Consider the following 17,193-nt stretch of genomic DNA (forward strand, 5'->3'; position numbering starts at 1 on the left):
GGCGGCATTTATTTTTACTCTGGAGATATTTTCAATTTATATTAGTATTTCGGATGACTAATTATTGCTTATAATTATTTATAACTATCAAGTTTTTAAAGTCAAACACTGCTTATAAAGTAAATTACATTATCAGATATTACTTTGCGAATAAAATAAAAGTCAAATACACTAGGCGAGGCATGGGATGTTGCATTCAAATTCAACATTGACTGAAGCTGAACGCGAGACGGTAGATTTGGCAACAAAGCAATACAGTAATGCCTGCCGCACACGGCGGACCAAATTTTACCTTTTTACCTGAAAAGTACCACTAAAGATGGAATTTCGGAAAAGGTTGTTTATATTTTATTTTATGTACAAGTTAGTGCACTTTACCCCTTGACACCCTGTATAGAATTATGCTGTTAAGACTGAATATTTTATCCTTCCAAAGAAGCAACTTTAATGGGTATGACAACATATTTCAACTAGTCAAATTGGGCATGGTGAGTTACCACTTTTTTTTTCACATCATACAGAATGTTCCCAACGATATTGATCGTCATGACCCCATTTTTACTTTCCTTGTTTAAAATGTTTTTATACAGTCTTCAGTGGGTTTGCTACAGGCATGATAAAACATTTCATGGGTATATACTAGTTCCAGCGAGAGATCATACGTGACGTTATCGTTCTGGTATCTTCTATCTTTTATGTTTTCAAACAAGACACGTGAGAAGGAAGAATACGAACATCGATGATGTCCTTATGAGCTCTCTGAGGCTAGTTCTGACCTATAAGCTCTCAGGTATAGATGTATTATATAGAAACGGGATAGGTCTACGCCTCAACAATTTAGAAGCACTTGAAATAAAAAAATCCCTTAAAGTCAATAAAATCAATTTATTAAATAAATAATTAGATTTAACAAACAGCCCCATTTTAAATATATTTCCCTTCCCTGCACCTATGTTTACCCCCTCTCTCTTATCTAAGTCTTCCACCCCCACCGAAGTTGATGTTCTCTCTCCCTCTTCCAGCTTAACTATAAGTACCCATACAGCTCTGTAATTAATTTAATATGATTTTATTAACCCTGATGAAGGTTCGGGTTGAACTGAATCCGGTTGGTTATAAATATATACAATAAAGTGGTATTCAAACAAAGTTATTTTATTTTAATTAGTATATTACCCACAAAGTGTTTACTACAAGTGAAAAAAAATAAAATAATATACTCTTTACACAAGCAAAAGAATATTCCAGGTTCTCATACAAATTATATTTTTTTCTTGATCGAAATTTGTCTTATATATATATATACATTTTTTTAAAGTGAAGGGCAGAAGAAAGCATGTTAAGCCGCGTCCAAATACGTGGCAAGCCTCTGCAAGCGTCCACAAGTCCCAGCGTCTGGTGCCGCGCGTGTGGCTTGGCTTGCGTAGGCTTGCAAGAGCTTGCGAGAGCTTGCCGCCGATCCGATCGAGGTCGGATATTTTGGCCCAAGCGGCAAGCGCTTGCGGCAAACGCTGGCGTGGCATCCACACGTTGGTACAACTTACGGACTAATAAACAAAAATTAGAATATTAAATGAATTATTTGGTACGCTTTCTATGGATTTTAATCATCCACCATCTTCTCTTTCGAATTCTTCGCTTTCTTTCGTTTTGTTTCGCTTTAAAATAGAAATAGGTTAGCGCAAAAATGACAGCTGATAACAGCTGCTTCGACGTCCGCCATCTTTGGGCGCTGCGAATAGTGCAAATGTACTGGCGCGCTTGCAAGTGTGGGGTCGCCAGCCATTCGCTTGCCAGAGCTTGCCTGAGCTTGCGACAAGCAGCTTGTCGCAAGGATCTGGACGTAGCATTAAATTTGAGTACAGCACCGGAGCTAGAGTGATTTTCAAGTACCACAAGGGAGGTTGGGGGTCAATAAATATTCTTTTATAGTTTGAAATAAAATAATATGAAAATATAATATTTTACTTCTTCAATGATAGTAATATCACTGTGGCGTTATTTTAATATATTATTTTCACCAGATTTACTTTTCTCTATGCGAAATTTAATTTTCGTTATCGATTTAAAGTTTTTTTTATCTGAAAAAGGATTAAAGAAAGTAGGTACTGGACATTTTTGAGATGTTAGATAATGCGCCAACTAAATAGCCTTAAAATTGTAACGCGCATGTTGGCAAACCTGAATCGGATAAGGAAACTGCCTTTTCTCGTCCATTTTCGTCCCACTCCCAGTGGCATTTACACGCGTAAGTTTTATTTCAAATCATCCGTCTTATCCGTGCTTTACAGTTTTCTCCAACGTCTGTTATTAATCAAGTTACTGTTTATCGTCCTGAGAAATAATTTATTTCTCCAGTATTAGTTTTATTTAATAAGTTACCGATTCTTGATATAACATGTCATCTGTCGATACGTCAAATAACATTGTCGGCATGTTACTGGAAGTAACATCGCTTTCGCAAATTGATTTGAGTTGTAAAGTAAAGGGTGGTGCAGTTAGTCAAATCACAGATATGACTTAAACAAAACCTTTGTTTCGCGTGAACCGGTGAATTTTATCGCAAATGAGAGGTCGAAATTGAGGTTAATTTGAGCGTGTCAAACATTGGCATGTTAATATGGAAACAGCTCACTGCTATGAAAAACAAATGTAAGACTGATATGTTCTTGTTTTAACGCTTGATTTATGATGCATATGCTCCCGTGTTTTCAAATCCATGCTGTAAACATTGACAGTCTTCGGATTCAGTTATGCTTCTTGCTTTGAACCGTAATGCCAATCTATTGTTTTTCCCCACAATACAATCGTTGGGAGAGTTTGCAGTAGTCTAATAAAATGTGTTTACTTTTCTAGGTTACATCGTAACTCATTGTGAACGTAACAATGTCGGGAGGACTGGATGTGCTCGCCCTGCGCGAGGATGACGTCACTAAAATGTTGGCGGCTACCACCCACTTGGGATCTGAGAATGTCAACTTCCAGGTAAATAAAAATTCATTATCCCAAACAATTTATGAAACTGATAATAAATGATGATTAATCTCACTGTTCCTTTAAAGTCTGATAACTTTGATGATTTATGATTCTCCCAACTGAGCAAACACTATGCAGTTCTGTATCGTGCTATCGTTATGAATGTTGAACTAAAGTTGTACATGTGTCTTCCAGATGGAACAGTATGTGTACAAGCGCCGTACTGATGGCGTGCATGTGATCAACCTGCGTCGCACCTGGGAGAAGCTGCTATTGGCCGCCCGCGCCATTGCCGCAATTGAGCACCCCGCGGAGGTGTTCGCCATCTCTTCGAAATCTTTTGGCCAGAGGGCTGTGCTGAAGTTCAGCTCCTACACCGGCTCCACCCCCATCGCTGGGCGTTTCACCCCTGGTGCGTTCACCAATCAGGTAAATATTATTCATACTTATTACTTCTAACCTTCCCATCATATCTTGTTTGACAACATATAAAGAAAGAAAAAGTAAGAATTGGTGTAGTCTCTTAAACTAGTATTGATTGAACTAAAGATGCTTTATGCAAATAGCTTGATTTGACCGTTTTGATACGAAAACGGATACATAATTTGAGCAAAACAACCTCAAACGGCGCGAAACGCTGCTTGTGGAAAGAATGCATCTTTCACTGCATTTTTTGAGTGCATTTCTCATCCAAATAATTGTATTGTCTCTGTATTGGCAGAAAATGTCAACAGGAGACTTAAATTTGGGGATTTAGGATCACAGGGCCTATCTACAAAAATGTAGTTTTGAGATAAACGCAAGTAAGGATATATATCCCCACCTGTGTATGCCCAACTATTTCTTAAATGGCAGACTTCACTAGAAAGTTACTGATAAATATGATTATGGCATTACCGAAACAAAGTTTAACTCAAAACACCAGTTTTTTTTTTTTTTGAGGCAATATAAGTCCCTGAGTTATTGAAACCAAATTGTGTGCTGAAGTTCTACTATGTACTTCTTTCTATTGTTTTAACTAATTTAACTTTATAATTTCCAATTGACAGGTGCAAGCCGCCTTCCGTGAGCCCCGTCTGCTCATCGTGACCGACCCCCGCACGGACCACCAGCCCGTCACTGAGGCGTCTTACGTCAACATTCCCGTCATCGCCTTCTGTAGCACAGATGCCCCCCTTCGCTTCGTGGACATCTGCATTCCTTGCAACACCAAGTCTTCCCACTCGGCTGGTCTCATGTGGTGGATGCTGGCTCGCGAGGTCCTCCGTCTGAGAGGATCCATCCCCCGTGAGGGTCGCTGGGACGTCGTAGTTGATCTCTTCTTCTACCGTGATCCTGATGAGACAGAGAAGGAAGAGCAGGCAGCCAAGGAGCTGATGGCCCCAGCCAAGTCTGAGCAGCCTGCTATGCAGTCCAACCAAGACGAGTCGGCCCCGATCACCGATTCTGCCCCATCTGCCACCTCCACCTGGTCTGAAGAGGCCGTGGCCCCAGCAGCCGGAGTGGAGGGCGGCCTCAAGCCCCAGGATGAGTGGGCGGCCGAGACCCCGCAGGTGGCCGCTGCCCCCGCTCCATCGTGGGGAGGCACCCCCGCTGACTGGAACGTCTAAGGAGCACAACACTCGTTATGATTGACCAATAAAGGATGAAAAATTCTGAAATCTATTTGCTCGTTTTTTTAAATTCTGTATACACCCATCCAGCCCTTTACACAATTGTCATTTGGTGACGTTGAAATGACACAAAATTTTGTGTATTTGTAGAAATGAGATGTATGTATGTATATGGGTGTAAGGATAGTTTGGCACTGGTGATTTAGCTGCATACATTGTTTTGTATGTAAATTGCAGGGTTATACACATAGCTGTGAAATAGCTGTGTAATTGTTTTCCCTAGATACCTGAGATTTACAATGGTAACAAAATGATATACACGGCTGTGCCAATGTGCCTAAAAATGCCTAAAACCTTATTCATGCACCACCCTAATTAAACAAGGCTGAGAAAGGGACCACCAGGTAGGCGACACATGGTATATGCATCATGGCTTTGTCTATTTCAGCCTATAAATGGACGCTTAGATGGTTTGGGCATGTAGAGCGAAGAAAGGTGTGTAACGAGAATATATGATGCAGATGTGAGTGGTAGCAGAAGTCGGAGAAGGGAGTTAGATACTTGAGTCGGGCCATGTCAGTAGTCCGAATAGAAGAGTATATATGAGACGATGTATGAATGTGAACGATGCAAGTGGTGTGTGCCAAGACCGAGTTGTTTGGCGGTTCGTCCTCTGCCTACACTTGCGAGATGGCGTGATGGTTAGTTAGTTATTTAGCCAATCAGGGAAAGGGAAACAAACCAACTAGTGCAGAGCGCGGGAAGCGGCTTGACCGTCCCAATTTCATTTAATTTGTCAATAAATTTAATTTTTTTTTTTTTTTTTTTTTTTTATTTCATATATATCCCGTTAAACTACAGTTAAGTAGTTTGTCAAACAGGATTTTTATTACAACTTTTTACAGATTACAACTTAGACCTTAATTTATACAATAACAATAAACTTACACATTAAATCGCCTAATACAAATTATTTCTACCTAGTAGCCACGTTTTCAGCAAATATCTGACTCTATTTGGAAATTCGCATTTCTTAATATTACCAGGTAGCATATTATATATTTTAGGCACATTATACTCAAGGGTTCGCTGTCCGTATTTATTATTATGTTTAGGTACAAGCATGCCTTCATTCTTTGTGAACCTAGTATTGTGCCCATGTTCAACTTTCCTCTTATACTCAGAGTCAGATATGTGCTGAATTAATATTTTATACCACAATAAGGCCTGCACCGGCAAAACTGTTAAATTTTGATACAAAAGTGAAATGTTTCGTCTTTGCGAAAAAATATTTTTTTTAACTAGTAATTTAACGATAGAATTTTGTATTGATTGTGCGTAATTTAAATTTGTTTTGCAAGAATGTCCCCAAGTGGTTATTCCATATCTTAAAGTTGATTCCGCGAGTGACATGTAAATAATTCTTAAGGTATTCACAGGAACGAAACACTTCAATTTGTATATTCTACCCACTATCGCCCGCAGCCGTTTACAAATTTTGTGTATTTGTATGTCCCATTTAAAGTAGCAATCAACAGTCACGCCCAAATAAACATATTCGTTTACTAGCTCAATCGTTTCGCATGAGCAGGGCTGCACAATATTTTGATGGATGCAGGTAAAGTTATGAGAAATTATTTCAGGCATGATGGAAACTTTTGCATGTGGAGATCTTATGTGCATGAGTTTAGTTTTTTTTGTATTTATAATTAATCCTACGTCATGACACCATTTAATCAGAGATATAAAGTCTTCTTGCATATATTTAATCGCAGTATATAATTGTTCATCCGATATGACCAGTGCCGTGTCGTCAGCATATACAAAGTGTTTAACATGTGAGAATAGTTTACTCATTATTGATACAAATATTATATAGAGGGTGGGTCCCAAAATTGACCCCTGCGGGACACCGGCGTACATTTTTTTTTTCCCACTCAGTTTTTCAAATATTTTTACACAGATATGTCTATTAGATAGATAATTTTTAAATAAATTTAGTAGATTTCCTCTGATTCCTATTGCTTCTAGAATATTTAATAATTTTTGCGGATTAATTGTGTCAAACGCCTTGGAATTATCGATAAATAATACTAAAACATGCATTTTTTTATTTAATTCATTATTTACATAATTCGAGAAATCCTGTAATAATATTTCAGTACTCTTTTTCTTTTGAAAGCCATATTGATTTTTGTCTATAATGGAAAATTTCTGTAAGTATTTGTTTAATTTTAAAGAAATATATTTTTCAAAGATTTTTTCAAGTGCAGGCAAGATACTGATAGGTCGATAGTTTCCTATCTCTGAGTGTACTCCACCTTTGTAAATAGGTCTAATTATAGCACACTTTAGATCATCAGGTATTTCTGCTTGAGTAATAAGTCTATTTACTAAGTGCGTAATAATTGGGGCTAAAATATTTATATGTTTTTTTATGTCGTGCATTCTTATACTATCCATTGCAGCAGATTTTGAGTTTTTAATTTTTTTAACAATATTTGTTATCTCCGTGATAGTTGCTTTAGGTAGGTACATACTGTGAGGTAATTCTACTGTATCAATATTAGATGCTTTAAAATCACACTTGTGCAACATATGACATATAGTATCTGAAAAATAATTCACATATTGGTTAGTTACACTTTCCACTGTCTGATCTTTTATCACATATCGCGAGATGACTTCATCACAATTGCTTTTAGTTTTTCTTCCTAAAATTTTATTTATCTCATCCCACGTTTTTTTAGTATTATTTATTTATTTATTTATTATTTTATTTACGCCCTAATGGGCTTTTACATGAAAATATACATTTACATTGATTACAATAATTGAACATAAGAAGATAAATGGAGTTAATTGTAAGAAAGCAACACATATAATAAAATTTTGTGCAAATTAGCTAAACACTAATAAGATGGATTCAATATAAAATATACCCAAGCATGAAATAGTAAGTAAAAGAAAGTTCAACATAAAAAGTAAGTAAGTGGGTGTGTTTAAACCCAGTATTAATTGTGAGTTTAACAAATCGATAAACCAATATAAATTAGAGTGTAACTTACTCGTGAGGTAAAGAACATTATAACAGAGATTTAAAAAAAAAAAAAAAAAAAAAACAAAATAAGAGTTGCACCTGTAAAAAGCAAAAACTAATAGAATTTAGCAATATCGACATGAATAAGAAATAATAAGATCTGAGATGGAACATAGTGTTATGTATAAAAAGTAGTTAGTAGGTATATGCATACAATTATAAGTGTATAGTAGAGCAAATAAAAAACAAACAAATATGGATATAATTTACTTGAAAGGTTTCGAATGGGAGAAGATGTAATAAAATTATTAAAGCTATAAAAGTTAATTATTAGCCGATAAAATCGAAATAAGTTGCCTTTTAAAGCTCACAAAATTGTCAAAACCAAACATATCTATAAGTTCACAGTATTTATTCGCAAGGTTGTGAATTCTAGGAATTGGTGAAAAAATAGAATAATTAGTGTTGAGGTTCTTGTTAAATTTAAAAGTATCTTTACTGCGAGTTTGCCTAGCAGGAACATTAATGCAAATAAGTTCCAACAAATTAGGGCTGTCAATTAAAGATTTAATAATTTTGAATAAAAATAGCAAATCAATTAACACTCTTCTATCAGATAATTTAAGAAGTTTAGTTTCAGCAAGCAAGTTATTGTAATTTATAAATTCGATTGGAATTTTCATTTTAAAATTAATGTACCGAAGGAATTTATTTTGTACCTTTTCTAATGATTGAGAATGGACCTTGTAGTACGGTGACCATACGGTGGAATTGTATTCTAATTTGCTTCGTACTAACGAGCAATACAGATGTTTTAATGTTGACATACTTTTAAAATTTGCTCCCATTCTCAAAATAAAACCTAGTATTCTCATCGCATCGCTTGTTATTTCATCGATGTGTTCGTTAAACTGTAGACTCTCGTGGAATATAACACCAAGATCACGAATCTGTGATACACGAAGAAGATTAGCACCATTCATAAAATAGGAAAAATTAAGTGGATTTTTGCCTTTGTAAAAACTGATAATCTGGCATTTACCTAAATTTAGTTGCAAATCATTGACAGAACACCACGCACATAGTTTATTAAGGTTCAACTGCAAAATTGCGCGATCGTCATCGTCTTTGATTATTCTGTATATCTTCAGATCGTCGGCAAATAACAGGACTTTAACATTAGTAAAAATATTAACAATATCATTGATAAACAAACAAAATAATATTGGGCCCAAGTGAGATCCCTGTGGTACTCCGCTCGAGGCAGCAAATGTATAAGAAGTAAACGAATCTATCTTGACTGCTAAGTACCTTCCTAATAGATAACTCTTAAACCATTCCAACATGCTCCCTCTTATTCCCAACAATTTTAGTTTACGTAATAATATTTTGTGGTTTACTTTATCAAATGCCTTACTGAAGTCAGTATATATGGAATCAGTTTGATGTGATGCATTAAGGGCATTAACAATATCATTCGTGTACAATATCAAATTGGTAAGAGTAGATCTACCTTTAATGAATCCATGTTGAAGGGGAGAGATGGTTCGATTGATTCGGGATATCAACTTATCTAGTACTAGGCTTTCAAAAAGTTTGGGTAAAGTAGACATTATACATATTGGCCTATAATTTGTTACTTCGCTCTTATTACCTTTTTTGAAAATGGGCGTTAAAAGACTAAACTTCCAAAGGTCCGGGAATACACCTGATGAGAGTGACTTTGTAAATAACTTATGAATAGGATATGACAATGTATGCATACAATTTACTAAAAACCTGGGCGGAACATTATCAGGTCCTGCGGATTTTCGGGAATCAAGACTCTTCAGCTTAGATATAATATCGTCTATGGTTACATTACAGTCAGATATATCAAGAGTTTCAACCAAATCAAAGCACGAAATATTGCTGTCTTCACTTGCATTAATGTAAACGCCGCTAAAAAAATCAGCAAAAAGATTAACAGTTTCCTGAAGATTTTGGGATAATTTAGAATCGAATGACACACTACTAGGTATGTAAGTACCATTTTCTTTTTGGGATTTAACATATTTCCAAAAGAAATTTGAGTCGTCCATGATAGAGCCTTCGACATCACTAATGTAATTTTTGTAACATTTTGCGGAGAGCTTATTGCACTCTGCCCTCAATTTTTGAAACGCAGTATAATCGATGGCCAGGCGACTTTGTTTGAATCTCTTGTGAGATAATTTTTTGAGGTAAATTAAGTCTATCAGGTCTTTTGAGAACCATTTTGGGTATAGAGTTTCTCTGTAAGTCGTTAAAGGAACAAATTGTTCAATTGCAGAATTAACGATGAAGTAAAATTTTTTAAGGTGTACATTAATATCATCGTCGCTATCAAAGAATGACCAGTCAGTCTGTTTAAGGAAATTTGAAATTTTAACATAGTCAGCTTTTTTGAAATTTCGAGTTTCTACTACCTTTTTTACGATAGGAATTGGTTTAAGATTGGACATGCATATTTCTAGTGGTGGATGGTAAACATCGACAGGTAATAGAATTTCGGTACTTCTCACAACACAGATGTCAGACACATTTGACAGTGCCAAATCCAACGTACGACCTCCTATATTAAGAACATTATTACACTGTGTTAGACCTAAGAACAGTGCCATATCTCTAATAACACGAATATTAACATTAGAACAAGAATTGACAGAATTCATATTACACCAATCATAATGTGGCAGATTGTAATCACCAACTAGAAGTAGTTTAGTATTAGGATATTTAGCACAAATTGATTCAACCTCGTCGCAGTGATTGCTGTAGCTTTGGACATCAGAATTCGGAGGTAAGTATGCACATCCCACTATTATTTTACCTCTAGAAGTGTTCACATTGACAAATAGTTGCTCGATGGATGTGTTTTTTGTGGATATTTTTGAAGAACTGAGATTTTTTGAGATAGCAATGGCTACACCACCTCCTCTCGTTTTGGCACTTGTTTTAGAATTCCTATCCATACGGTAGATGTTGAAATTAGGGAAGCCTAATTCGGCGGAATTGATTCCTGAGTCGAGCCATGTTTCGGTTAAAATGAAGATATCACTGCTGATAGTTGCCGCCGAAGTCAGCAACATGGGAAGTTTAGTGCGGATCCCTCTCACATTTTGGTAGTAGCATTTTATTTTTTGTTGTTTCAGTTTTTTGGCGCACATTCAATAATTTTAGGTACAGAGTTCACATATTTGATAGTTATATTGGTTTCACCGTTGTTCTTCCTCGTCTCGAGTTGTTGGCGTAAATCTAGAAGTTGAGTCCTCTGCAATGGTGTTTGGTCGTTACTGGCCTTTATACCGTTTTTCAGTTTTGCGTTCCTGGTCAAAACCTCACGAGCCGAGACAGAGTCATTGAATTCGACCTTAATCGGTCTAATTTTGTTGGACTTTTTTACACCAAGTCTGTACGACTTAACCACACTCGGTATTAATTCATTATTTATATCACTAATCGCTGAAACTACTTTATCGCTGTCCATTTTAATAATTGTTGTTGTTGATTCTGAAATACTTTCGGGAACATTAAATAAAATAATGTTCTTTGACCGGGTTTTTCTTTCCTCGGCCTCTGCGAGCAAATCATTTATTGAAGATGAAGTATTTGTCGGGTTAGTAACAATAGACTGAGTATCCGTTACACTTTTTAATGTTGACAATTCTCCTTCCAACATTCCCATACGAACAGCCATCAATCCTGTGGTTCCTAACAGATCCGTTGTTATCGGGGTAATTTTACCCATTTGCTCCTTCGTAAATTTGTTGCCGGGGTCATTAATAATTTTTATCAGCGAACAGAGTAGATCCTTGGCCTTGGTCATATAGTTAAGAGAGTTCTCGTTTAAATCCATATTAAAATTTATTTAAAAAGAGTTAAAAATATGTTAACTTTATTCGTAATTAGTTTATACACAAACGCCTGTTTCCCGCAAACTGTTTAGCACTATTCAAAAGTGACGACACTTTCGACCAATGGCGATAGTAATGACGGACTGATAATGCGCCTGCGCGTTTGGTATGTTTACCAGTTGAAAATTGTTATTTTAATATTTTTAAAACACAGCACTGCACAGCACACACGATAATTTAAAAATCTAACTGATTGAATATTTCGAAGATGAAGTGATTTAACTACTTCGACACTTTATGTTGTGTTTACTTGCAATTTTCTAATGTTTTGGAAGTTTTAATGTGGAGCGTATTCACTAACTGTGTAATCAATGACGGTAGGTATAATATATGAAACATGTTTTAAATTTATCTTTAAAAAAATATGATTTTTGTTTAGTAATTAGTTTGTTAACATTATTTCGAAAGGCCTTGTATTCATTTTCGTAATTTTTATTGGTTGGTGAATTCTTCCACCTTCGAAATAGCAAATCTCTTTTTTTAATTTTCTCTAAAATATCAGTAGTTATCCAATTTTTGATCCTGTTTGGTCTTTTATTCGGTTTTTTCAGGAATGATACTGTGCATCTTTCGTATAGGTTAATAAAATTGTTTTTAATTTTTTGATACAGTGTAATACTGTCTTGTTCATCAAGTAAGGAATTCCAATTTATTTTATGTATTTGGCTGTCTATACGTTTTTGGGACAAAACAATAATCTCCTTCGCAATGTTTAAAGGTTCCTTTTGCTCGTCATATTTAATATTAACTGCGACCATGTAATGATCTGCTATAGCAATCTCGCATACGCACGCTGATAACGCGTCCACTTGTTTATGCCCGTTATTGTACCTAACATAAATGTGATCGATGCATGAGCGTGTAACGCGTCCGTCTACAATTGCTTCTCTAGTCACGCCGTCTATACACTTGATTAAGTAATTGCTAGCTAGAATATTTTCATATGAGATTACAGCAGGATCTTGGTAATTCATCAAATTTAGATTAACATCCCCAAAGAACAAAACATTATCGAGAGGATCTATGAAACTTGTCAAAACAGATGTTATTTCCCCAATAAATGATTGTTTGCTAAGATTCGGCGGTCGATATATTGCTAAAATACTAATATTTTCTTTATTTGGAAGAGTAATTACACCGAATACATTTTCAAAATAAAACGATTCTAGTTGTTTTTGTTTGAATACAATATTATTCCGAACATATAGTAGAATGCCCCCACCTGACTTGTTAGTGCGGCAATAGTTATAGCATGTGTAGCCCGGTATCTCATATAAATCAATAAGGTCAGTTTGTATGGAAGTTTCGCATAGCATTAAAATGTCTACAAACTCCCAGCAACTATTTAAGTATACATGTAATACATCCCAATATTTACATATTGATCTAATATTAACTTGGATGCAAATTAAATCTCCTATCTCACTTTTACGTTTCATTTTTACCCATTGATTCAAATTGTTTGTTCTTATAAAGTCCACTTCACAGTCATCTTCTATATAATTATTTAAAGCCATAGTCGATGGTTGCCAAGTCCCTGGATAGTGCTGCTTGATAAGCTGGGCATTCCTTGTCTCCCGTCGGGTGGTCCGCGGCCTTACCGAACCTCGTGCATGTTGCACATACCGGCTTGGCTTCAGCGCTTGGGCACGATTCACGTCCGTGTCCTTCCTTGGCGCAGTGAGCGCATCTTGGTTTTTCCTTACAAAATTTGAATGAATGTCCAGTCATCTGGCAATTAGAGCACACAGTAAGCCCTATAAAATCTCGTACACGGCACACCGTCCAATCCACGAATACCCGTTCCTGTTCTACTAACAGATGACGTAGCTTAGCCGGAACCTCATACACTCGATGACAGGTTGAGCCAGATCGAGCGCCAGCCAAATGGCTGAGTCGGCAATTCGAAATCATCTCTCCAGTGTCCATTTGCTCCATGTTTGGAATTCCAGCTAAAGCGCTATTCAGGAAGCTCTCATCGGATAACTCTCTAGGTACATTGAAAAATATTACCTTGGGATGTCTTTTTGCTGGTAGTCGTGCGCTTAAAGTACTTGAATTCGTATTAGTGAGCGCAATTAATAATTTTTGTTGGTCTTCAACACTGGCAGTATGAATCGCTACTCCCTTATTTCGTATGTTTCTCATGCCGGTTACTCGGACACCTAAAGCTGAGGGCTTTAAAGTTTTTCTTACATTTTGTTTTGTTTCCTCGCTGTCTTTAATGCTATCCAGCTTAGGAAAAACGCATATAGTAGGCTTTGTAGGTCCTACTGCTTGTCCTGTACGAGTGATCGGTAGGATCCGGAATCGCGGTGGCTTTACCAGTGCTGTACTCAAGGGAAAAATAATTACCTACTTATGAAACACTTATTTATAGACCGCTTTCCAGTTTTAGTATGCCAGAAGTCAAGTATGTTGTCAACATTGAAAAGTTTTCTCGGAGAAGCCTATTAGAAATAACTTTCACACCTCTTATTAATAATATCTTTATTTAATGCTTACCTGTTGTGAATTCGAACAGAATGTACATTGTACATGATGCAGGATCAATTCATTTTGACGTCAACATTATTTTTATAATACAGTATAAGAATCCGTTCCATATTTTCTGGTGATAAATTATACCTATTTTCAAAAATCCACTTATATATAGAAAATGATCGTTCAACATCGACAGATGTCAGCGGAGCAAATTTATAGAGTTGTGTTGAATCGATGGTAACATTTAAATTTTCACTAATGCTCCGTAATTTATCGTAGCCAGGGTTTCTATTTAATATGGCATCGAATCTTTTTTCTGCCCACTCTTCATTGCTCCACGATAAAAGAGTCCTTATTTCATCTATAATTTCGAACGATTCGACGATAGTAAGCTTAGGATCCTCGAGTTTTTTAATAGCATTTGGAATTGTTCCGAAATATTCCATTATAAAAATTAGGTCACCCTTAATACTCGCATCTTCAAAAAATAATTTAGCTTTCGCTATTGCCACAGCGTCCTTTTCATTTAAAATTGAAACGACACTTTTTATTTTTTCGAAATGATGACCATAGTAAACAGCAGCTTTGAGCCAAGTTCCCCAACGCGTTAATATCGGCTCTGGTGGTAGTGCAATATCTGGAATCATGGTTTTAAATATGTCTACTCTTGTTGGTGCTTTCAAAAATATTTTTTTAACACAGGAAATAAGATCATCCACTTTCTTATATTTATCCCGCACATTTGAAGCGACTAGATTTAATGAATGAGCCAAACAGGTAAAGTGTATCATATTGGGAAACACATCTTTAAGTTCGCGTCCGGCTTTTAGCATATAAGGGGCAGAGTCTGTTGTTAAAATTAAAAGTTTTTCGAATTTATTAACTGCAGATTCCTGCCACAAAAAAATTAAACTGTTTTTTACAAAATCCTTTATGGTTTCGGCATTGGTTTTTGGTAAAACCTTGCTAGCAATCAAATATGACCGAGTTACAATGTCTCCTAGTGGTTTTACGACCAGATTAGCTATATTGCGTCCAAACTTATCGGTCGTTTCATCAACTGTCGCCCATATATATGAATGTCCTAATTTTTTTCTGATATCGTTAATTTCATTACAAAACACTTTATTTAAATACACTTTTCGGAGAGTAGATTCACTCGGAAGATCCATAGTCGAACATTTACAACACAAATATTTCGAAAAAAAAAGACGGAAATTAAAATTGTCTAGTTTTGTCCATGGAATATTAGAACATATTAAAAACATAGCTAAATCAAAATAGAAATCTGTTTTACACTTATCATTTGTCTTCATTATCAAATGATTTCTGCTTGAAACGTGCTTAGTTACTGTATATATTTTTTAATTGTTTTAAAGAAATATCACACACGTCACAATAAATCACCCCACGATCAAATTTTAGCTCAGGATGGGGTTTTATCCACTTATTTATTAGATTAATTGAAGGTACTATAAGCGCGGCCATGGTGATGATTGATGAATACTAATTCGTAACTAACTTCAAAAAAATGAAATATTTCCTATCGGCTTGTCGTTTAAAAATATTTGTTTTAAAGTAAGACATACCGATTTACCATTACCTATTGTCTCTTTCCTTTCTCATATTTTGTTCATTGAATAGAAAAAGACGAAATTATTATTATCGATTGCCAACGTGGTACGATAAACAAAAGTATCGGATTTCATATTTCGTGGGCCGAGCTTCAGTTAACAAGTCAAGTAAAGTCATTTTTACCACAAAAAGGACAAAGAGCAGTACGTCACATAATATTATTTTAGTGTGATTGATATAAACCTTTCCACATAAACTCAAATTTTGTATACCGTAGTTGAATCACAGTACTGGCTTACATAGTGATACCAACAAGGAAACTGTATTGTCTTTTATTAATATTGTTTAAATTTAATTTTAACCTTGATTTCATATTTTCAATATATATAAAAATGAATGTATGTTTGGATGTCTGAACTTTGGCAATTTGTTGTTCACACACCTGGAAAGGTTTCTATGTACCTAAAAGTGAGTTCTGGCAACATAAAATTTGTGCATAAAATCCATTGTTTCCTATCCGATTGCAAATAAACTTTGGTGAGTTATTGTGTGGATGCAAGTGAAGGTTTCTATATATAATGGTGAGCTCTGGTGTTTTGAAATTTGTATAAAATTCCTTTATTTCGTATACTATTCATCTGATTGCGATAAAACTTTGGCGAGTTGTTGTGCAAGTTGTTGTGCACACGCCTGGGAAGGTTTCTATACATAGAAGTGAGCTCTGGCGTTATTAAGTGTGTATAATTTTTTTTCCTATACCATTCTTCCTATATCAATGAAACTTTGGCCAGTTGTGTGAATGCTAGGAAAGGTTTCTGTAAATAATGGTGAGCTCTGCGTTATGAAATTTTGATCAAAATTCTCTTTTTTCTATATCATTCATCCTATTGTGATGAAACTTTGTTAAATTTTAGTGTTGCGCGCGATTAGTGTCGAAACAAGCAGGGCGAGAAGGGAAGGGAAAGGGAATAAGAATAATAACATGACATTTATATAGCGCACTTCTGTGTTATTTCACTTTAAGTGGAATGTTTCAGTTTCTTCACCACCTAGGATTCTTACTGCAGAGTCTCCATCGTCTATTTTCGTGTCACCTGTTCCTATACTTCATTTTACTTAACTTAACTTCACTCTATTTTTGTAATATTTATATTTTCTGTAATACCTGCATCAACTGTAAAGCGCCCCTCTCACAAAAGCGGCGCTATACAAATTATCCATTAAATAATAATATTCCCCGTAGGAAAATTAATTTCTTTAAAAAATAATGTAAAATTGAGAATTTGATCAGACCAAGCCTCTAGTATGTATACTACATGCAGCTGCAAAAGGACAGTATGTTTAAAACGAATTTAACCCGTTGAATAGCGATAATTTAATTGTTTTGCCTTTAATAATGAGCGTCCCTGGAATTCTTCAAAAAGCCACCGCGATTCCGGATCCTAGTGATCGGCAATGGAGTCGCATCTTTAGTTTTTATTTTGGTGATGTCCGCAAATGACATGGTCGCCTCAGTAGCTTCAGCGACACGTCGCATCACAGGTCCTAGGTCCGCCTCTAGCTGCTGAAT

At 35.7% G+C, this 17,193-nt stretch overlaps 1 protein-coding gene across 1 annotated transcript; it reads left to right on the forward strand.

Moving 5' to 3' along the window:
- The first annotated feature begins 2,164 nt into the window (after positions 1–2,164).
- Positions 2,165–4,641, forward strand: sta (stubarista 40S ribosomal protein SA). The gene is made up of 4 exons (XM_089637837.1): positions 2,165–2,248; positions 2,857–2,985; positions 3,172–3,405; positions 4,026–4,641. The coding sequence occupies exons 2-4, from the start codon at positions 2,887–2,889 to the stop codon at positions 4,584–4,586; spliced, it is 894 nt and encodes a 297-aa protein (XP_089493963.1). The 5' UTR covers positions 2,165–2,248; positions 2,857–2,886; the 3' UTR covers positions 4,587–4,641.
- The last annotated feature ends 12,552 nt before the right edge of the window (positions 4,642–17,193 follow it).

The sequence above is a fragment of the Hesperophylax consimilis genome, chromosome 12 (assembly GCF_061612785.1).
Source record: "Hesperophylax consimilis isolate HC1 chromosome 12, BYU_Hcon_1.0, whole genome shotgun sequence".
Lineage (NCBI taxonomy): Eukaryota > Metazoa > Arthropoda > Insecta > Trichoptera > Limnephilidae > Hesperophylax > Hesperophylax consimilis.